Source organism: Chelon labrosus (assembly GCF_963514085.1).
Source record: "Chelon labrosus genome assembly, chromosome: 13".
NCBI lineage: Eukaryota > Metazoa > Chordata > Actinopteri > Mugiliformes > Mugilidae > Chelon > Chelon labrosus.
The window spans coordinates 25,979,598-26,002,080 of NC_140346.1; the positions used below are offsets into that span (position 1 = coordinate 25,979,598).

At 42.1% G+C, this 22,483-nt stretch overlaps 2 protein-coding genes across 2 annotated transcripts; both read left to right on the forward strand.

The window, feature by feature from the left end:
• Positions 1-6,672: 6,672 nt before the first annotated feature.
• Positions 6,673-7,821, forward strand: LOC311498292 (uncharacterized protein; the record flags this gene model as incomplete). The annotated part of the gene is made up of 3 exons (XM_084558826.1): positions 6,673-6,923; positions 7,164-7,197; positions 7,290-7,821. 3 exons carry the CDS (start codon positions 6,673-6,675, stop codon positions 7,497-7,499), a joined length of 495 nt encoding a protein of 164 aa, XP_084414952.1. The 3' UTR covers positions 7,500-7,821.
• Positions 7,822-13,304: 5,483 nt separating this feature from the next.
• Positions 13,305-21,180, forward strand: LOC311498293 (uncharacterized protein). Its single transcript, XM_084558827.1, has 18 exons — positions 13,305-13,548; positions 13,714-13,876; positions 13,972-14,121; positions 14,815-14,975; positions 15,150-15,326; positions 15,420-15,561; positions 15,671-15,858; positions 15,946-16,087; positions 16,182-16,360; positions 17,095-17,343; positions 17,543-17,705; positions 17,843-17,992; positions 19,600-19,760; positions 19,905-20,081; positions 20,175-20,316; positions 20,450-20,637; positions 20,725-20,866; positions 20,961-21,180. The coding sequence occupies exons 1-18, from the start codon at positions 13,378-13,380 to the stop codon at positions 21,140-21,142; spliced, it is 3,027 nt and encodes a 1,008-aa protein (XP_084414953.1). The 5' UTR covers positions 13,305-13,377; the 3' UTR covers positions 21,143-21,180.
• Positions 21,181-22,483: the final 1,303 nt, after the last annotated feature.

Below are 22,483 nucleotides of genomic sequence, written 5' to 3' on the forward strand. Positions count from 1 at the left end.
TTTCCTTCCGCTGATGAAGTTGTCCGAAGTCGAATCTATATCTGGGAACCGAAAGAGTGTTCTTAAAGCAGTCTTTCCAAAGTCTGTCGTCCAAAGTCTCTCTCTCCTGTCCACCGGTTCCCTCAGACTCCCTCAGACATTCCCCTGCCTCTCTTTCCCCTCTCACCCCCTTCAACCAGGATTCAAATTCCTCAACTCAAGTTCTTTCCACCCTCCTCCTCCTCCTCCTCCTTCTCCACAGCCTCCCTCCCTTTCTCAAAAGGATGTGAGAAACCCTGCGGCATGCTGATTGTCTCAACACAATCCCCCATTCGCCTTTTAATTACGCACGGATCCCCAGAAGTTGCAAGTAGCTGCAGTAAATCAAAGGGTTCTCCAGCTTGAAACAGTGTCTCAAGCACAGACCTGGGCTCTGGGTGTTAATCGATCACGCTTCGTGCAGACAGAATATAAATCAGTGCTAATAAACGAGACGCAGTGAATTAAAAACTCCTTTATTTGCTTAACCTCTCCCTCAACAGATTCTCATTGTGGTGTCAAAGTTAGGCTTTGCATATCTACTGCTTGTTTCTATTGTTGCATAATCTTTTATGGGCCTGTTTAAATGTGTTTTTCATGCGTTTTCCTGCTTCTGTAGCCTACTGTATTCAACATGCTATAACACTTTTAGTTAAATAAGATGTAGTTGCTCTATAAATATGCATATAAACATAAAAAGGTAAAATATTTCCTTATCTGTGTGTGACAGATGACACTCTGGACTTTTGTTTTTGCATATTTGCACATTGGTCGTTTGGTTAATGGTTGTAAATGCACTTAATTTCACTGCAATTTAATTTTTTCTTTCTTTTTTAAATATTCACTTTTTATATAATTATTGTAAATACTGTGTAAGGAATTTTGGTTTTATTTTTCTATTTTTTAATTTATTTTTTATTGTTTATTTTACTTTTTTTTTGTTATATATTATGTGTGGTGTCAAGTGCCTGTACATTGCTGCCCCAACTGTAACATTTCCCAATTTGGGATTAATAAAGCATCTATCTATCTATCTATCTATCTATCTATCTACCTATTTTTTCATAATCCTTTCAAAATTAACTGGTTACGAAACAATAGGAATTTTACTAAACAGCTGCAAACTGTTTTGAGTATGTCAACCTTTATATAATCAGCCATATCAATGTTTCCACTCCAAGCAGCTGAGGATGAGAAAACTGAGGAGGCGAAACATGTTGTTTCAGTAATAATCCACATAAACAGGGTTACGTCATCGAACTGTCTGGGAATTTATCTGAACATGTAGCTTCAGTCTAAACACTCTGAATCAGCTTTAGTCTAAATAAATGTCCTTGATTCCAATCTGGTTTGTTGTGCTGCTGCAGACTGTGATGTCTGAGGTGTGTATACGTGTGTGTGTGTGTGTGTGTAAGGACAGAGGTGATGCTGGCGCTCGTCGCCTGGGAGAAGGCCCTGCAGAGTTCACATACCATTCATGAATAATTGATTTGCTGTGTGTGTATATTCCTGTTTTTCTTCTTTTTTTTCTCTCTTTCTCTTTTTTCCCATGAAAACGGTGGGAGGTGCTGGAACTCAGGTTGCGAGGACTCCGGGTCCCACTGGCCCTTTAAGAGTGGCTCTGTGGACAGTGTTGTGTTCCCAGGGTCTTTAATGGAGACAGAGAGGGACTGAGAAAGACCCCATTGTATGTGCTCTCTTTTCAAAAGGAGCTTGAGCAATGGTGCTCTCTCTGCTCCCAGATAGAAGCACAGAGAGAGAGGCAGAGAGGGAGGGAAGAGGGTCACAGAGGGGGTCCTGTACAAGAAAGAGGGGTGTTCTACTCCAAAACGCAAAGTTTTGGGGCTAGATGGGCCTGGAAGGAGTGGATGTTTGGGTTCTGAGGGGGATGGGCTCTAGGACTCTGTGTTTTGGTTCAAGTCCCACTAAAATACACCAGGACTTAAAGAGTTAGGATTTTTAGAAGCCAAAAGCACTTCCAGTTTAAAGCACCTGTAAAAAACTACGGATACCAGCTATTAGGTTTAATCACAAAGGAAAAGCACAGTGTTAATATCCCTTTTAGTCTTGAATGTCTGCTAAACAAAACAACCTGTTAGTTTGGAAAGACGCGACCTGCTGGCTGAAAAACATGGGAAACAAGTTCCTGCTGCTCTCCCAGCAACACCAGAGGTGCTAACAATAAGCTAACAGCCCCTTGTTCTTCTTCCCTATTTTCCAATTGCACGGCCAAAGAAAATTTGTAAAAAAATAAAAAAATAAAAAATGCTTCCCCCAACCTGTTGATGCCTTAAAAACACCATGACTGCCTGAAGTTGAAGGCTCTGCTGCCCCCTGTTGGTGACAAAGGGCTTTCATTGCAAGTGAGACCAAACAGGAATATTTGTCAGAAACCTACAGAAGATATTAGGTGACAGTTAAAGAATGAAAACATCATAATGTGTACTCAGTATATTAATATAACATGTCTCTAATGTACATACTGTATGCAGGGATTATTTTTGTGTGTGTGTGTGTTCAACCAAAGTAATTTAGGTTCTGTGTTTTGATCTCCTGTGCTCATGTTTTGAGTTTCCTGTCTTGCCTTCTTCCTGTCCTGTAATTTCCCACCTGTGTAATTTTCGGCCCCACCCTGATTGTTTTCACCTGTCTCCTCTTCCCTTCTGTGTGTATATATAGTCCTGCCTTTCCCTTTGTCCTCTGTTGCGTCCTACTGTTTTTCCACGTCTTGTCTTTTTAGGCTGTACTTGTCTCAAGCCTCGTTTTTGTGCCAAGGTTCTTGTTACTTGTAGTTCATGTCTCGTAGTAGTTTTTTTTTGTTCTCTTCACATTTATACCCGCCGTCTCAGCAGCGCTTTGTGTTTCCTTTTGCTAACTTCTGCCTCATCGCCCAGTGTCCAGCATATGGTTCCTACCTCACCCTGAATATCCGTGACAGGTTCTTTTTGAATATAATTCCAGAAGAGGGTTGTGTTGCACGAACTTTGTGTGCAAAACATTTTGTCAGATTTTTACATCGATATTGTATCTACAGCATACACACACTCGCTTACCTTTGACAGCAAACGCAAAGACTCAGTGAGTATTTGAACAGTTCTGCCGCAAGATTTTATTTTACGATGGTGACAACAAGGCTGCGATGACTGCTGGTTCAAAGACTAAGCTCTGAGCAGCAAAGCAGATGCACAATGAGTCTGACTCCTCACTTTCTTTTACTCCACGTACAGAGTTCAGGAACAGATCTGTCGGACGGGGCGATGATCTGCTTTTTCCATCGTCGCTTGGCTTTTCATAACTCTTTATTGGAACTGTTTAGGATTCGTCATGACCTATAAACAGAGCAGGTCATAACCGGGAATGAGTCAGAGTTCAAAAAACAAAAATACGCCTCAAACAGCTCATTTCACATAAAGTCTTTTGTTTTGTTTTTTTTTGCTCGAAATGTTTGCGGAGTGCAGCTGGAAGATTCAAATCAGATAATTGCTCATCCAGAAGTCCCAGATTTAAGCCAAGTGACTGGATGACTGTGGGTGGGTTCCTCTCGGTGAATGTGACCTCTCTGCTTTGTTTTTTAGTGGTGTATCAGTGTGTGCATTTTCTTTACCTGTGCATCTCATCACCACCTGGACCAAACTGCAACCATCTCTATTTATCCTGAATGTGGGACCTGTTTGACTGAGGCCTGACAGCGTCTCTGCTCTTACATAATCTTATCCTAACAGTGATAAGAAAATGCCGAACAATAGAATGAGTAACATTTAATCCTTGCTTGGATTTATGACATTGAAAAGCAGTTAATATCTTGGAGGTTGCTGCTTGATTCGGCCGCACATATTCCAGGTCTGGACAGATTAAAGTCTTGGTTGGGGCTATCCACACGAGCGCAACAACAGGCCTCCAGCTGTGCAGGGAAGATAATCCCTCTGTTTTAATCTGCCAGAGCGGGAGGTGATCCAAGCCCTGGTTGGGAGGCCATCCAAGGGCGCGGAGCTACACCAAGTTACAGGTCTGACGACAGTTTAATGATAAGCTATAATAAATCTCCCATATGTTGAGTGCAGGACAGAAAATGGAGGCTTAGATTCGTGCTCCTGATAGAGAGGAGCCGTACGGGTACAGGTCCAGCACGACATCTGCTGACGGCCGCGACGAAGCTGATGGGATCTTTGTCGTGGGATTTATCCATCGCTGCTATGATTATTTGGGCCTCTTATGCTCGTATGATATTTATGTGTGCATAAGCGGGGATGGCTCCAATTCCACTCACAACAGCATGGGTTTAAGGAGGGAAGGCCTAAATAGTGGGGATTATGTTGTTCTCCCTCCCTCTCTCTCTCTCTCTCTCTTATCCTATTTTTCTGCATCAAACGCTCTGCCTCTCATTTCACTTTCTGCTGCTGTGATGACCACAGACATGAACACGGCGGGTGTTCATCGAGGTTTCCTCAGGAAATACGGTAGGCCCGCACTGATTCCCTCTCCTCTTTGCAGTTTGACTTTGGTTTGCTCCATCTCTGAGCCCATTCTTTACGTTAGGGACCAGGGTCAGCATTGTATGTGCTTTTGCTATTAATGGAGGTTACTGATCCACACTTCGCTTTAATACTCCTCTTGTGTTTTGGCTGCAGTTTCTGGCTGACGTCTCAGTTTGCTGTGCAGGAAGAACAGCAGTTGATTTTCCGTTAAAAATAACACTTTTGCAGATTAGTCTTCCTGTATCAAATGATGAACTTGTGCTTATTTTTCCCCAAGGTGTAATAGATTCTTGGTATTTATCTCCAGCACAGCTCATTAGGCTGTTGACTTAGCAGCGACTGGAGAGGAGGAGTGCCGTCTCCCATCAGCACTCCAACTCTGAGACGAGTGATATCACTCTGACAGTCGCACTGTATCACGTAATCCGTCCCAGATGTGTTTTTACAGAATGACGAGATGTTGGTTTCCAGAGCCAAGTAATGATTCAGGTCTGAGTCAGGGTTTCATGTCTTTGTGTTTCATGCTACATCTGGTTTACATCTCCCTTTCATTTTGTCTGATACCGGCGTCATGCCGGATCCTGGCGTATATCACTGTGTCACGGTTAAATTGAATCGAGTCACATCAGTTGAATCGTAATAATGTGGGTGCAGCCAAGTTGATGCCATGATAACAAGCAATCCATCAAAATTCTTATACTCCTCTCTCTCTCTCTCTCTCTCTCTCTCTCTCTCTCTCTCTCTCTCTCTCTCTCTCTCTCTCTCTCTTTTTTTTTTTGCAAAATCCACCTGTTCATCTCTAATCCTCTGTATGGACAAATAAAGCAGGTCTTCACTGTCCATCAACATGTGCTCTCCGTTTATTATTATTACACAACGGACAGTTGTCTGGGACACGTACAATCTCACACCAGTGTGTGTGTGTGTGTGTGTGTCGTGTCCTGAAAGATAGTTTGACACTTGATCTCTGCTTCATCCTGAACAGCTGATTTTAAATTACAGGGAGATTATTGTTGACATTTAACCCTTCATAGGGCAACTCATTGAAACCCCAGAGTGTTATTGTAGGGCATGAGAAGATTTTTCATTTAAATGCAGAAAATCAAAATCCATGAAGTTAGAATTTATGGTTCCTTTGTCCTTAAGGAGTAAACAAATCACATTAGACAACATTAGGACACTTCTTCTTCCTGGTATCTAATAAAGCCGTTATGCTCAGCGTTCATGCAGACGTGGACCTTGCAGACCACATTTGACCCGAGAATGTTGCCTTGATCTTCTGTGATTGGCTGAGTGAAAACCACAAGCTTCTAAACCTCACAGAGGATGCAACTTAAAACGTGTGTTCAAGTTACCAAAGATAGTTTCTCGCCCCATAAAGGCTTAACAGTCACACCATAATATAAAGGTATATATATAAAGGTGTCCATTTAGTTTATATTTCAGGCTGCATGGCATTCCATTTCTTCGCGTTCACGGTTTAGAAGTGGCCTTTATAGAAATTTAACTGACGTCTTGATAAAAAAAGTGAGGGTTAGGGTTCCTAGGCCAACAACTATTGTTTCACCTATAAAGAATTAACAGCTGGTTTAAGCGTTTTACTTTTTATGTGGTGTAACATCTCTATGTTTGTTTCCACCTGATGATCATTCATTTATTTTACACTGAACTGCATGACATGTTGTGGTTTCCATTGTACCATATCTTGGTATATTTCTTTACATCGTAATATCCATTGATAACGTATATACATGATACAGAATTATTATTTTATATATTTTTTATTTATTAGACTTTAAAAGGTCCACTTTAAAAACTGGAATCAACGCACTACCAGCTAATTCCCGTTGAAGAACATTTGACATGTTCCAGTGTTTCTAGTCTCTACAGAGATTAGAAAATAATCAGATAAGACTAGAAAAGAATGTGTGACATGGTTCATATTTAGTGTGATGGAAAACTCTGCCAGTTCTTCTTCAATCTGAAACTAACACGACTGACAACAAATAAGTAAACCTGCAGGAGAAACAATCAGCAGCTTTACACTCTGCTGACAGAGTTCATGCACCTGTTAAGCTGGCAGTAAAAGTATTAGTTTGATCTTTGTTGCTTGACTTAATTAAAAATACTGAGCTGCACGTCTTTCTATGTTTTATTTTTTTTTTCTGCAGGGGGATTCATGTTTAAGCAGTGGAAGGAGAAGTACCTTGTGCTGACCATGGAGGGAAACCTGCTGGTGTGCCGGGATGCAGAGTCTCCTCCGGACCAGGTGGTGGCCCTGCAGACCAACTGTGAGTCCGTCGTTGAGGGAAGAGAGATTCTTGATCTGCCCAAGTTGCCTCCAGGGGGCACGAGGGGCTGCTGCTTCGCTCTCATCCTGCCACAGAACAAGTTCCTGCTGCTGCTCTCAGACAACCCTGATGACTGCAAGTGGGTCTCTCTCTCTCTCTCTCTGTCTGGATTACAGATGTCCTCTGTCCCACTCACTGTCAGACGTTATCTGCAAACATATTGACACACACATGCTGGAATGTTTGTCCCTTTGTCCTACTTAGTATCAGGTTTACTTCAGATGCTTATCAAAGGAACACTTTCTCTTGTGTTGTAATAAACCTTTACGAGCCTGGCCATGGTTCAGACGTAACAACATGTCTCGTTTACCTTTCACAGTCTTTGGCTGAAGCTGATCAGGAAAGTGCGGGAGGTGAGCCGACAGTGTCAGCGTTCAAAGGGAGTTCCTTTACCTTTACACATATATTTTCTCTGCGATGTGATGAATTTTGTCTTATTCCCTAGGGTGTCATGTCACCCGTGACCCTTCAGAGACAACGCAGCATCACTCCCTGCATCACAGACAGAGACCCCCTTCCCGACTCATCTAGCGATAAAGACCCCGGGTCGCCCAGGGTTGGCGAGGGCACCCCTCCTTTGCTTCGAGTCACCGAACGAGGGGGTTCCTTCCGAGAGAGGGGCATAGACCAAGGTCTGCTGTCAGGTCATCTGTAATAATGGGACATAACATTCATTCATTCGTGCATTTTATTCACTAGCTTATCTTTTTTTGTTTTATTTAGTGTTGTGTTGTTTCGTTCAGGGCAGATAATGAACATTGAACAAACAGAACTAATAATATGGCTTCATGTAGTTACACTATGGTCCAATTCATTGCAACAGTTATACTTGATGCAGAGCACATTCAGGAAGAGTTATGAGTATCAGGTAACTACTTAAAGACAGGGGAATGATCATTAAATAGTTCATTTGCTAAGTTTTCCCTGAAGTGGTGCATCTGTTGAAACAATCATGACGTTAATTAAATGTCAGCCTCTTGATGTTATTGTTTAAATGTCTTCTACAGCCAGTGCATCGCGGCGCTCTCTGCGTAGCGTCTCCGTGGCACCACCCCATCGCACATCAGACTGTCTTCGCCACGGCAACAGCAGCGACGCACGGGCGGTGAGGGCGGTGTGTTTGCTGATGGGAGGGGCAGCGGCCTCCTCCGCCATGGGCTACCTCAGCTCCTGCGCCCCCTCCTCCCCCCTGGCCACCAGAGCCCCAGAGCTGGCGCACGGCCCGGGAGGCTTCTCCGAGCTCCCTGCAGGCGGCTCCTTCCACGCCTGCAGCCAGGACGTCGACTCCCCGCACTTCAACAGCTTCGACTTTGAAGGAGACTCCGACTTTGATGCATTCGACTGTGGAGGATTTGCATTTTAGTTGTGTGGGGAAAAGAGAAAGAAACTGTGTGAAATACACTTTGTTCCCAACAGATTCCCAGAGCTGGTATTCCTTTATAATATAAGGGCATTGTGATCACTTGTTGGGCTTAATTTATAAATTAATGAAGCTGTTCTTCCTGGCTTTATGCCCATGCTCCTCAGGTAAATGATTCATGATCTTGACTCCTCTGAACACCGTCTGTCTGTGTTGTATCACTCTTTCCATGCAACAGGACAGCTTGATGTTAGCTGGATTAGAGCAGTATCAATCCAGCCAGCCACATGGACGTTCACAAGGATTTATTTAAGTCTCAGAATAATTAACAGTTGTGTTTTCTGCAAAACATTTGTCTCATGGCTGTATACATTTTATACTTTTGAACAAAATATATATTCTCCTCATCTAGATTCTCCCTACTTCCTTTGCCCTGCTTTGCAGAAATCACCCTATTACCCACCTTTTGCACAAACAAGTATTTGACATGGGTCGACCGTAAATAAACCCTGCTGTCACTGTGACTTTGCTCCTTTTTGTCCAGCTGTATGTTGACTGACATGGTGTAGACACAGGCCAGCGTTAGGAGGAGGGGCGGGGGGTGATGGACGAGACTGCCACAAGACAGCATATGCAGATCCCTGATGATGGCACGAGATTATCCGAGATTTTGTCCCGCCGGAATAAAATAATCTCTTTGGTTTTACAGTTCATGGGCTGAATGTGAACTTCTGATTGCGAGTGTACACACGGTCCGTGCACAAGGCTGTGTCGCACTTGCTGAGATCTGCGTTCTGCACCGGCTTACAAACGAGCCTGCCCTCCTAAAAAAAAAAAAAAAGATCCATAACCCGTTTTGCAAGCTGATTATACCAGTTGAAGTGTGTGTGTGTTTTATATTTATTTATATATACATACAGCATATTGGTGCTTTTAGTGGTGCTAAGTAAAATACCTAAAATATAAAAAGGATAAAACTGACACGCTGTGAATCAAAAGCGTTGACATAATATAGAATAATTCCTGTCCTCATCAGTGCCAAACAGACCAAACAACCACATTCCCTGGAAAAGTACAGGTGGAAGGTAAATGACAACATGCATCACTAAAGCAAAAAAGGCTATAAAATGCTAAAAGTGAACCGATTTTCTTTTTCAATTAACTTTGAAGATGTTGGCACCTGGCTTGTGTGTGCTCTGGATGAAAAACTCAGAAAGGACCTACACCAGAAATGACAGTAAATTACTTCATACAGCACCATCAACATACACTATATTACCAAAAGTATTCGCTCACCCATTCAAATGATCAGAATCAGGTGTTCTAATCACTTGGCCTGGCCCCAGGTGTATAAATTCAAGCACTCAGGCATGCAGACTGTGAAACAAGACATTTGTGAAAGAATGGGCCGCTCTCAGGAGCTCAGTGAATTCCAGCGTGGAACTGTCATAGGATGCCACTTGTGCAACAAATCCAGTCGTGAAATTTCCTCGCTCCTAAATATTCCACAGTCAACTGTCAGCTCTATTATAACAAAATGGAAGCGTTTGGGAAAAACAGCAACTCAGCCACGAAGTGGTAGGCCACGTAAAGTGACGGAGAGGGGTCAGCGGATGCTGAAGCGCATAGTGCAAAGAGGTCGCCGACTTTCTGCACAGTCAATTGCTACAGAGCTACAAACTTCATGTGACCTTCAGATTAGCCCAAGTACAGTACGCAGAGAGCTTCATGGAATGGGTTTCCATGGCCGAGCAGCTGCAGCCAAGCCACACATCACCAAGTGCAATGCAAGGCGTCGGATGCAATGGTGTAAAGCACGCCGCCACTGGCCTCTAGAGCAGTGGAGACGCGTTCTCTGGAGTGATGAATCACGCTTTTCCATCTGGCAATCTGATGGACGAGTCTGGGTTTGGAGGTTGCCAGGAGAACGGTACATTTCAGATTGCATTGTGCCAACTGTGAAATTTGGTGGAGGAGGAATTATGGTATGGGGTTGTTTTTCAGGAGCTGGGCTTGGCCCCTTAGTTCCAGTGAAAGGAACATTGAATGCTTCAGGATACCAAAACATTTTGGACAATTCCATGCTCCCAACCTTGTGGGAACAGTTTGGAGCGGGCCCCTTCCTCTTCCAACATGACTGTGCACCAGTGCACAAAGCAAGGTCCATAAAGACGTGGATGACAGAGTCTGGTGTGGATGAACTTGACTGGCCTGCACAGAGTCCTGACCTGAACCCGATAGAACACCTTTGGGATGAATTAGAGCGGAGACTGAGAGCCAGGCCTTCTCGACCAACATCAGTGTGTGACCTCACCAATGCGCTTTTGGAAGAATGGTCAAAAATTCCTATAAACACTCTCCTCAACCTTGTGGACAGTCTTCCCAGAAGAGTTGAAGCTGTAATAGCTGCAAAAGGTGGACCGACATCATATTGAATTCTATGAGTTAGGAATGGGATGGCACTTCAGTTCATAGAATGAGTAAAGGCAGGTGAGCGAATACTTTTGGTAATATAGTGTACTTGAGGATCGGTTATAGAGGATACACTGACACATGCAATGTTTTCAATCCGACAAAACAGAGTGATGTTGTAAATCCACATATTTCCCACTGACTCGAAATTAAATTAAATGTAAAGTTTTACCGAAGAGACTCAACAGTCACACACAATCAGAAACAAGCACAAGCAACTTAACCGACTCTTCCACTACTAATCAAGAGAGACAAGAGCCAAGTAATATGATCACTCGCCACCAAGTGGTCTGGGGTGTGGATTCTGTCAAAATGACAGATGGTCTTCAGATTTTTCCGTTAAAAAAAAAAAAGGTCAGTGACGGAAAATATTCCATGAACACGAGCAGTGATGAAGCCTACATTATCTTTAGGTGAAATGAACAGGTCGAACCAGTTTGGCACACATTCAACTGGTGGTAAATGAGTCAACAACTAGGCTTGAACTGGGGGCAAGAATGTACATAACAAAAAATTAGATCATAATCATGGGCTCCAGTACCCCGCCTGCCGTGACCTTCCAGAGTCAAATAAACATTCATGTAAATTACTCACTCATGACAAATGGAATTGAAATGAAACATTTAATAGAATATCCTCATAACTCACGACTATTTATGACTACAAACAAAGCATTCGGAGAAGAATTCCAGTGGATGTACTCTTTCTCATACTCTTGAAATTAAATGTAAGGAAGTGATTTAATTATTATTCACTGCGGAATGCAGCTGTCTTAACTTTACTCCAGTAGAGAGCCGGCACGACTCTTGACACAGTTGAACCTCTGGAAAAAAAAGGCAGTCAGTCAGTCAGTCAGGTGAGGCGGAGTCGTAACAGTCTGCAAATGATTCAAAGCAAACAACACAAAAGCTGGAAAGGAAAGAGGAATTTCTGCCAGCTCACCTTTAATAGCCTACAATTTCAAAGTATTACAGACTCTCTGGTACATAGGTCACCCTGTGGCTGCCTCTTCATTTTAAACTTGACCATTAGCCTTCATCAAAATTATGATTACAAAATTAAAATTAGGATTACTGGATTACTGTATTAGAATATTAAATCTCCTTTTTGAGAAGAAATACGATACCTGCTCTTTGTTCATATTAAAACATCTTATTTGGTTATTTCAGAGTTTTCATTTGAAATTTAACCATTAACTTCTATCAAAATTATGATTACTGTATATTGTATTAGAATATTAAATCTCCTTTATGAGAAGAAATGCTGCTGTTTGCTCATATTAAAACATTTTATTTAGTTATTTCAGTTCCGTTATTTTGCATTGCACAAACTACGTTTACTTTGCACAAACTGTGATTGAACACAGATAGGAATTAAATAATGCAGTTTAAGCAAGACAAAAACAAACGCGGATTAAACTTCAGTTTCATGTTTTCACTCACATTGTCTTAAGTGTCATTTATTTCCTCACGACCATGTATTGTAATTTTTTTATTCTTTATTTCATTTTGTTTATCATCAGGTTTTTTCTTTATATATTTGTGTCAGTTTTTTAGTTGTTTAGTGGGTCAGGGTTCAGAGAGGCCATGTTGGTATAAAGACTTATGGATAAAAGTGACACATAATAAATAAGACACTATGAATAAAAAGCACTGACATGATACAGAATAATTCCTTTCCAAATCTCAGATTTTCTGTTGATGTCGCCTGATTAGTTTTTCTCACGAGCACCACTTCAGTTCAATAAAGTACAATAATCCTCATGACACCTAAAATCCTCATGACTGCCAAACAGACCCAACAACCACATTCCCTGGTGCTCCACCCTTGAGTACAGGTGAAAGGTACATGACAACATGCATTACTAAAGCAAAAAGTCTATAAAGTGCTAAACTTTAACAGAATTTTTGCAATTAACTTGTCTTTGATGTCGACTAGTCTGTGTGCTCTGGATGAAAATTTCTATTTCATGTTAACTTTGCACAAACTGTGATTAAACACAGATAAGAACTGAATAAATAATGCAGTTTAAGCAAGACAAAAACAAATACACAGATGTGCTAAACTTCAGTTTTAAGTTTTCACTCTCATTGTCTTATGTATCATTTATTTCATCGCGTCTATTTTTTTTTATTCTTTATCTTTAAGAATAAAATATTTTATCTTGTTTATTATCAAATTTTCTTTGTATATCTGTGTCAGTTTTTTAGTTGTTTAGTGGGTTAGGGTTCAGAGAGGCCATGTTGGTATAAAACATGCAGACATGAAGGCTGAAAAATCACTGAGGGCTTGAAAAAATAAAAGACAGATTTAAGTTTCTTATTTAGATTTTGGACCAGGTCCAATTTGTAAAAGAGCTTCAATGAGACAATAATTTTAAGACTAATGATTGACCAGCATGAACAGCCTGGCATTTTCATCTTAACCCCAGAAAGAGAGTGAGGAAATGTTTTGCATATTTGTGTCCACATCATTCAAGTCAAATATTCCAACAGCAGTAATCAGGTGAAGGTGGAAAGCTGCATATAAAAAAAAAAAAAAATAAATCACCTGGTTTACCTGTGTCCTACTGCCGTGCTCCTCCCAAAGCCCTGTTACATATAAACACAGCTCTTTTAGCCAATCACAGAGAGAGAGAGAGAGAGAGAGAGAGTATAAAAGAAGGGACAGAGTAGAGACAGTTAAGTGTAGAGAGAGCACTATGGATTTTTCTGCAGCTCTCATCTCGGCGGGGCTCATCTTTGCTCTGCTGTGGCTGGTTAGGGTAAAAAACAGCAGGAGGCATCGACTGCCTCCAGGACCCCCTGCACTTCCTCTAATAGGAAACCTGGCTCAAATTGATAAAAATGCAGCTTTCAAAAGCTTTGTCAAGGTGAGTGTGTGTTTTAAGGAGTTGAGTAGACGTAGTCATTCTCAAATCAGATCAAGTTTATTTGCCATTTATCGATGCACACAAGTGCAAGAGAAACTTGACTTCTGCAGAGAAAGAATGAAATTTGCACCAGAATCTAACAAACCATGTTCCTTTTTTTTTTAGTTCAGTGAAACGTACGGTCCTGTGGTGACCGTGTACCTGGGATGGCAGAGGATAGTTGCTCTGGTCGGATATGATACCGTGAAAGAGGCTTTAGTGGACCAGGCTGACGACTTCACAGGCAGGGGGCAATTGCCGCTTGGGTTCAAAGTTACCAAAGGCTATGGTAAGACGAGACGGTTTCATGCTTGCACATCTTTTTATGACCGTGACTTACGTTGCATGAGTCCATATCAACAAGTGCAAATTTCCTTTCATCAGGTTTAGGGATCAGTAATGGTGACCGCTGGCGCCAGCTGAGACGCTTCACGCTGACAACACTTCGAGACTTTGGGATGGGACGCAAGGGGATGGAGGAGTGGATCCAAGAAGAGAGCAAACACTTGATGGATCACATACGTGAATTCAAAGGTGTGTTCTCAGCCGTTGTAAGGAAACATATTTCACACAGGTCTGCTGTGAAAGAGGACTATTGCACAATCTGTCAAGTTAAGTTTACTTTCTACAGCTCACAGCTTCAGTCTAAGACCAATGTTTCTCACCGCGTTCCTTAACACTAAATGAAATGTGAACAAAAAAGACGCCAATATACTTATAACAATTATAGTATGAAGAAAAATCTGCAAGAACCATAGGCCTGAACATAGACATGCAAATAGAGCAAGACAGATTCATTCATTTTCTGTAACCACTTGTCCTCTGGAGGGTCGGGGGACCCTGGAGGACCCTGGACCAGTCTCCAGTCTATCACAGGGCTAACACAGAGAGACAGACAACCGTTCACACTCACACCTACGGCCAATTTAGAATCACCAATGAACCTAACCAGCATGTCTTTGGACGGTGGGAGGATGCTGGAGTACCTGGAGAGAACCCACGCAGACACAGGGAGAACATGCAAACTCAGCAAGACAGATAACACATCCAGTTATTTGGCTAGAAAGATAGTAAGCATTGATGTTATTTATCAATCGTGCTCAAACTGCACGGTTTAATTGCTATCTCTTTCTGATGACACACATAAGGTGCGTGAAACAACACTCTGTCTTGAACACACTGTATATTCCATATAAAGTTCCTGTGTTTTAACCCTTTCTCCTCCAGGTAGCCCATTTGACCCTATATTCTTGTTGAGCCGCACCGTGTCCAATGTGATCTGCTGCCTTGTGTTTGGCGAACGTTTCACTTACGAGGACAAACAATTCCTGAAGCTTCTCAATATCATATCTAAGATGATAACATTTGGTAGCAGCCCTATGGGTCAGGTACGTGCAAGGAGGAACCAGAGAGTTTAATACTAATGCCCATGTATGTACTCTGGTTTTTACCATGTGTCATTACAATATCTTCAAGATGTTAAGACAGCACATCCTGTAACTCCTCACCTAGTGTACATTAGTACCACTTGAGAAACAAAGCTGTTTGCTCTCCTCCCATAGATGTACAACATCTTTCCGTGGCTCATGGAGCGTCTTCCTGGGCGACACCACGCTGGTTTTGCCCGTGTGGAGGAGGTGAGAGCATTTATCAAGAAGAAGATCCAGGAGCACAAAGAGACGCTGGACCCCAGCTCTCCAAGAGACTACATTGACTGCTTCCTCATCCGAATGAAACAGGTTAGGGTTAGGGTTCTCTGAGTGCAAATGAATATTGTGAATATTCTGGCCCTGATGCACATCTCATATCACTATCACCACTTTGTCATCCAGGAAGAGGACGTTCCCACAACTGAGTTCCACTATGACAACTTGGTCTCTACAGTGATGAATCTGTTCTTTGCAGGAACAGAAACCACCAGCTCCACCCTCAGATACACTCTCAGCGTGCTGATCAAATACCCCAACATACAGGGTGGGTCACTAATTATAACAGATCCAAATACAATCGTTGCACCTCTCTCATAGCATTCATAACAACAGATCGGAGTGGTGATCTTGTTTGCTTAACGTCTTTTTTCCAGAGAAAATGCAGCAGGAGATCGACACTGTCATTGGACGAGAACGTCGTCCATGCATGGAGGACAGGAAGTCCCTCCCCTTTACAGATGCTGTCATCCACGAGGCGCAGCGTTTTCTGGACATCGCCCCCTTCAGTGTCCCTCACTCCGCACTCAATGACATCTCTTTCAGGGGCTACACTATCCCCAAGGTATTCTTGATTCGTGCATCACTTCAACTATTAACATAATGTTCAACAAATCAAACCATGATTACATTAACAGTTTTCTCTCAATAGGGCACTGTAATTCTTCCCTTGTTGCACTCTGTGCTGAAAGAAGAAAAGCAATGGGAGACTCCCTGGTCCTTCAACCCCAAACACTTCCTGGACCAAAATGGCAACTTTAAGAAAAACCCTGCATTCATTCCATTCTCTGCAGGTAAAACGGAGACTTCACACACTTGATGAATCACCAGTGATCCTGAGTGTTCACATGATTTTTAATCCAGTGCTTTGTTTGTGTCTTTTCTCAGGGAAGAGAGCCTGCGTTGGCGAGTCTCTGGCTCGTATGGAGCTTTTTATTTTCTTAGTGTCACTGCTGCAGCATTTCACCTTTTCCTGCTCTGAAGGCCCAGACAGCATCGACCTGAGTGCACAGTACAGCAGCTTTGCCAATGTGCCTCGTAGATATGATATCATCGCCACACCACGCTGATAAGAGAGGCATCACTGCGGCAGTCTGACTTTACTGAACCATTGTGAAGAACAAGGATCTGTTTACAACGTACATGGCATTATTGTGATGTTCTTAGATTCATTGCACAGATGATGTTTGCTGGACACAAGACAATCAGATCTAAAGAGCAGCTTTCTCATTGCTGAATTGTGAATGTTATTTCATTTTCTCAATGTTTTTCTTTCTTTTTCTGTATATTTCAATGAATCCTGTATATTAATTGTTAAATTGTACTGTCATGCTGTTAAAAAGTGTGTTCCTGCAAGAAAACAGATTTCAGAATAAAATCAGAGCACTGAAACACTTTGTGAAAGGGAAAAGGAGCTTTTCAGAACTATTTGTTAATAAAATCATTTATATATTCATTTTAATAGTGATTCTTCTTTAAAACATCAAGCACAGGAATCTTAACAATGCTGTATATGCGCTACGCAAAGAATAACTGCAGGATTTTACAAGAAGTCCAGAAAGAATACGGTTCCTCTGATGGCCACTTGAGGCTTGCTGGAGAAACAAGTCCGTCCCATAGCCTGTATATAAATATGGACAATGCGTCCCCAATTACTTGTATGAGGCTCTTTTCTGGGGGATAGGTGAAGGTGGAGAGTTGCATAAAAAACTAAATAAAAAATCACCTGGTTTACCTGTGCCCTACTGCAGTGGTCCTCCCAAAGCCCTGTTACATATAAACACGTGTGTTTTGACGCAAGAGCCAATCACAGAGAGAGAGAGAGAGAGAGAGAGAGTATAAAAGAAGAGGGACTAATGCGAAGTGTAGAGAGAGCACTATGGATTTTTCTGCGACTCTTATCTCGGTGGGGCTAATCTTTGCTCTGCTGTGGCTGGTTAGGGTAAAAAACAGCAGGAGGTACCGACTGCCTCCAGGACCCCCTGCACTTCCTTTAATAGGAAACCTGCCTCAACTGGATAAAAATGCCCCTTTTAAAAACTTTTTGAAGGTGAGTGCCATGATCAGTATGTTTTGCAGTGCTCACATTGTTTATGGTTGTGTCTTTAAGCTGCGTAGGACAGAAAAGGTTTCTGCATGATTGAGTTTTTATGAAATCAACACTTGGCTGCACATTGACTTATGCAAAGAAAGAATGAAATTTACAAAGGAATGTTTGTTAATCTAACATATGCTGTTTTTAAAATCAGTTCAGTGAAACCTACGGTCCTGTGGTGACTGTGTACCTGGGCTGGCAGAGGATAGTTGCTCTGGTAGGATATGATACAGTGAAAGAGGCTTTAGTGGACCAGGCTGACGACTTCATAGGCAGAGGCCAAGTGCCATTTCTGATGAAAGCTACCAAAGGCGATGGTAAGACAAGACTCTTCAATCTGTCATCCATATCAAGGCTTCACTAATCTCAGTACCTTCATGCCTGCATGTCTTTATATGACCGTGACTTACGTTGCATGAGTCCATATCAACAAGTGCACATTTCCTTTCGTCAGGTTTAGCGATCAGTAATGGGGACCGCTGGCGCCAGCTGAGACGCTTCACGCTGACAACACTTAGAGACTTTGGGATGGGACGCAAGGGGATGGAGGAGTGGATCCAAGAAGAGAGCAAACACTTGATGGATCGCATACATTCATTCAAAGGTGTGTTCTCAGCAGTTGTAAGGAAACACATTTCACACAGGTCTGCTGTGAAAGGGGATGACTGCACAATCTATCAAGTTAATTTTACTTTTTACAGCATTAGCTTCAGTCTAAGACCAATTTTCACTCTGTGGAATGTGAACAAAAAAGACGCCAGTACAGCTTTACACCTGAAATATGAGCATGCAAATACTGTACACACAGATAAAACAAAGAAAGAACAAAAAAGGCATCTCTCTCATGGTGGATATCCTGAGAGGTTTCAAAGGGTTTTAAACATCATATTAATACAGAATACACATCGAAATGTCTTGTGGGGTCATCTCATCAATTTGAATTTAAGGAAACCTTTATTGAATGAGTTCTATTCATAATATCGATACAAGTTAATGATTGAATCGAGTGGTTGAGATTAACACTTTCCACAGAGTGACCCACGTACCAGATAGTTTAGTAGATGACCAAGTCAACACAAAACTGACTCTGTTCCAGAACTGGGCATTGAAGAGAGGACTCATAACACTTTGAACCTATAAGCTGTTAAAAGTTAGATATTTGGTGTGAAAATTTGAGATTTAATATGACAACATTTTCACCTCACCTTTGATGCTTAAAGGGGAATGACTGTTTTTTACAACCTGGACCTTATTTCCGGCATAAAATACAATCGTTGACTCACCCATATAACTTTGGTGTCATTTGGAGTCGTTCGGACGATATTTAGATCCAGTAGAGCGTCACGTATACCCATATAGTGGGAGTGACTGGGGCACCGAAACGCAGCCTCTAAATAACTCATTACCTGCCGCGAAACTCGTTCATTTCACCAATATTTCGTTATGATACGCCAGTGCTATTCCCCGTTGAGTCCGGAGTTACCTGTTATCTATTCGCGGACGTGCAGCAGTTTGTTGTTCTTTGGCTAGTTGTTTGGCCAGCTCTCTGCCTCCGCATCCTCCTTTCAACGAACTCCTCATCCATATACTCTGGCTCAAAACGGTAAGGACGCCCATCATAAACAAAGTCGTCGTCCACAACCTCAGAATCGGAAAAATATTCAGCCATGTCGCAAAAAACTAGCAGCAGCAAATTACAGGTAAACAAGCGGTGCTAAGAGATGACATCATCCAGGTCAGAGGTCAGTAGGTCAATCTACAGACCCTGGATGATGATAACAGGTAACTCTGGAATCAACGGGGAATAGCACTAGCGTATCATAACAAAATATTGGTGAAATGAACGAGTTTCGCAGCAGATAATGTGTTATTTAGAGGCTGCGTTTCGGTGCCTTCCACTATATGGATCTAAATATCGTCCGAACGACTCCAAATGACACCAAAGTTATATGGGTGAGTAAACGATCGTATTTTATGCCAGAAACAAGGTCCAGGTTGTAAAAAAATGGTAATTCGCCTTTAAACTGTCCAGATATGAGTCAAATTAGGACATTCTTTTTCTGGCAGCTAAAGGCCCTTAACGAGGGGCTAGACTCTACAGTTTCCATGCATTGTCTGAACCCTCCAAAACAAAAATAACAAATAGTGTTTCTCTCTTGTGCTTTTCACAGTTTTCAGGGTTCAGCATTGTTTTAACCCTTTTTCCTCCAGGTGCGTCATTTGACCCAACATTCTTGTTGAGCCGCACCGTGTCCAATGTGATTTGCTGCCTTGTGTTCGGCGAACGTTTCACTTACGAGGATAAACAATTTCTGCGGCTTCTCAACATGATGTCTGAGATTTTAAAGTTTGGTAGCAGCCCAATAGGTCAGGTACGTGCAAGGGGGAAACAGAGAGTTTAATAGTAATATCTTCAAGGCATGTTAAGGGAGCACATCATTTAATTTCTCACCTAGTGTACATTAGTACCACTTGAGAAACAAAGCTGCAATACACCGTGTGCTCTCCTCCCATAGATGTACAACATCTTTCCCTGGATCATGGAGCGTCTTCCTGGCCGACATCACACTGTTTTTGCCCATATGGAAGAGGTGAGAGCGTTTATCAGGAAGAAGATCCAGGAGCACAAAGAGACGCTGGACCCCAGCTCTCCAAGAGACTACATTGACTGCTTCTTCATCCGAATGAAACAGGTTAGGGTTAGGGTTCTCAGAGTTCAAATGAATATTGTGAATATTCTGGCTCTGATGCACATCTCATATCACTATCACCACTTTGTCATCCAGGAAGAGGACATTCCCACAACTGAGTTCCACTATGACAACTTGGTCTCTACAGTGTTGAATCTGTTCTTGGCAGGAACAGAAACCACCAGCTCCACCCTCAGATACACTCTCAGCGTGCTGATCAAATACCCCAACATACAGGGTGGGTCACCAATTATAATAGATCCAAATGCAATCGTGTCAATAATTGAATGAACCTGTTGCTGCACCTGTCTCATAGCATTCATAACAACAGATCAGAGTGGTGATCTTGTTTGCTTTACGGCTTTTTCCAGAGAAAATGCAGCAGGAGATCGACACTGTCATTGGGCAAGAACGTTGTCCAAGCATGGAGGACAGGAAGTCCCTCCCCTTTACAGATGCTGTCATCCACGAGGCGCAGCGTTTTCTGGACATTGTTCCATTCGGTGTCCCTCACTCCGCACTGCATGACATCTCTTTCAGGGGCTACACTATCCCCAAGGTATTCTTGATTCGTGCAACACTTAACCTATTAACATAATGTTTAACAAATCAAACCGTGATTACATTAACAGTTTTCTCTCAATAGGGCACTGTAATTCTTCCTTTGTTGCACTCTGTGCTGAAAGAAGAAAAGCAATGGGAGACTCCCTTGTCCTTCAACCCCAAACACTTCCTGGACCAAAATGGCAACTTTAAGAAAAACCCTGCATTCATTCCATTCTCTGCAGGTAAAACGGAGACTTCACACACTTGATGAATCACCAGTGATCCTGAGTGTTCACATGATTTTTAATCCAGTGCTTTGTTTGTGTCTTTTCTCAGGGAAGAGAGCCTGCGTTGGCGAGTCTCTGGCTCGTATGGAGCTTTTTATTTTCTTAGTGTCGCTGCTGCAGCATTTCACCTTTTCCTGCTCTGAAGGCCCAGACAGCATCGACCTCACTGCACTGTACGGCAGCTTTGCCAATTTGCCTCGTAGATATGATATGATCGCCACACCACGCTGAAAAGAGAGGGATCAGAGCAGCTTTCTCATTGCTGAATTCTGAATGTTATTTCATTTTGTCAATGTTTTTTTTTTCTTTTTCTGTATATTTCAATGAATCCTGTATATTAATTGTTAAATTGTATTGTCATGCTGTTAAAAAGTGTGTTTCTGCAAGAAAACAGATTTCAGAATAAAATCAGAGCACTGAAACACTTCTTGAAGGGGAGATGGAGCTTTTCAGAACTATTTGTTCTATTTGATTATAAAATCATTTATATATTCATTTTATTAATGATTCTTGTTTAAAACATCAAGCACAGGAATTTTAACAATGCTGTACATGCGCTACGCAAAGGATTACTGCAGTATTTTACAAGAAGTCCAGAAAGAATACAGTTCCTCTGATGGCCACTTGAGGCTTGCTGGAGAAACAAGTCCATCCCATAGCCTGTATATAAATATGGACAATACGTCCCCAATTACTTGTATGAGGCTCTTTTCCTGGGGATAGGGGCAGAGCAATCTTGCGACTTTGGAGCCAGAGTCTGATCAGTACGGTCCAAGAGTGGATGCGTTTTTGTGTAATTAATACTACGCTCTGTTCTACCTCCACCAGTTACAAGGAAATGTTGGACTGACAACTGGTAGTCATCCTGATGTCACATCCTGTTTCTATAGCATCAAATAACGAATTAAAATGAAACTTATCTGAAAAATTGACACTTGAGTATGCACCAGTATTACATTAACTATCTAAAATGACAGAAACCATCCCTGAAAAAAAAAAAAAAAAAGAGTTTTAGTTTGACCCATGTCTCATCCACTAACAGCGAGGGGTTAGAATACTGGAACCAGACACAAGGGGGAGCTCTACTTGCTTTGGCTTCACTTTTGAGGAGCTGCCCATCTTTATGCAGTCTATGGTCAGTGCACTTATCCCTCAGAGGGTCGCGGGAGGACTGTCAGCCTAGCTTTCATTGGGCGAGAGGCAGGATGCATGCCGGACAGGTCACCAGTCAATTATCAACTTTGCAGGAGAAAGTTGATTCACAGCCAAGTACAACTCATAACTCACCAATTTACTCACCCATTCAAGATATATCAGAGTTACATCAGGACAGCATGTATTCACTTCAAACAAATGACATGTCATACAAAGGCACTTCTTTCCACGTTCACTTTAAAGAGCGTGAGGAGATGTTTTACATGTTTTTCTCCACATCGTTCAAGTCAAATGTTCCGAGAGCTGTAAACAATGGTAAACAATAATCAGGTGAAGGTGGAGAGCTGCATAACAAAAAAAATAAAAAAAAAATCACCTGGTTTGCCTGTGCCCTACTGCAGTGCTCCTCCCAAAGCC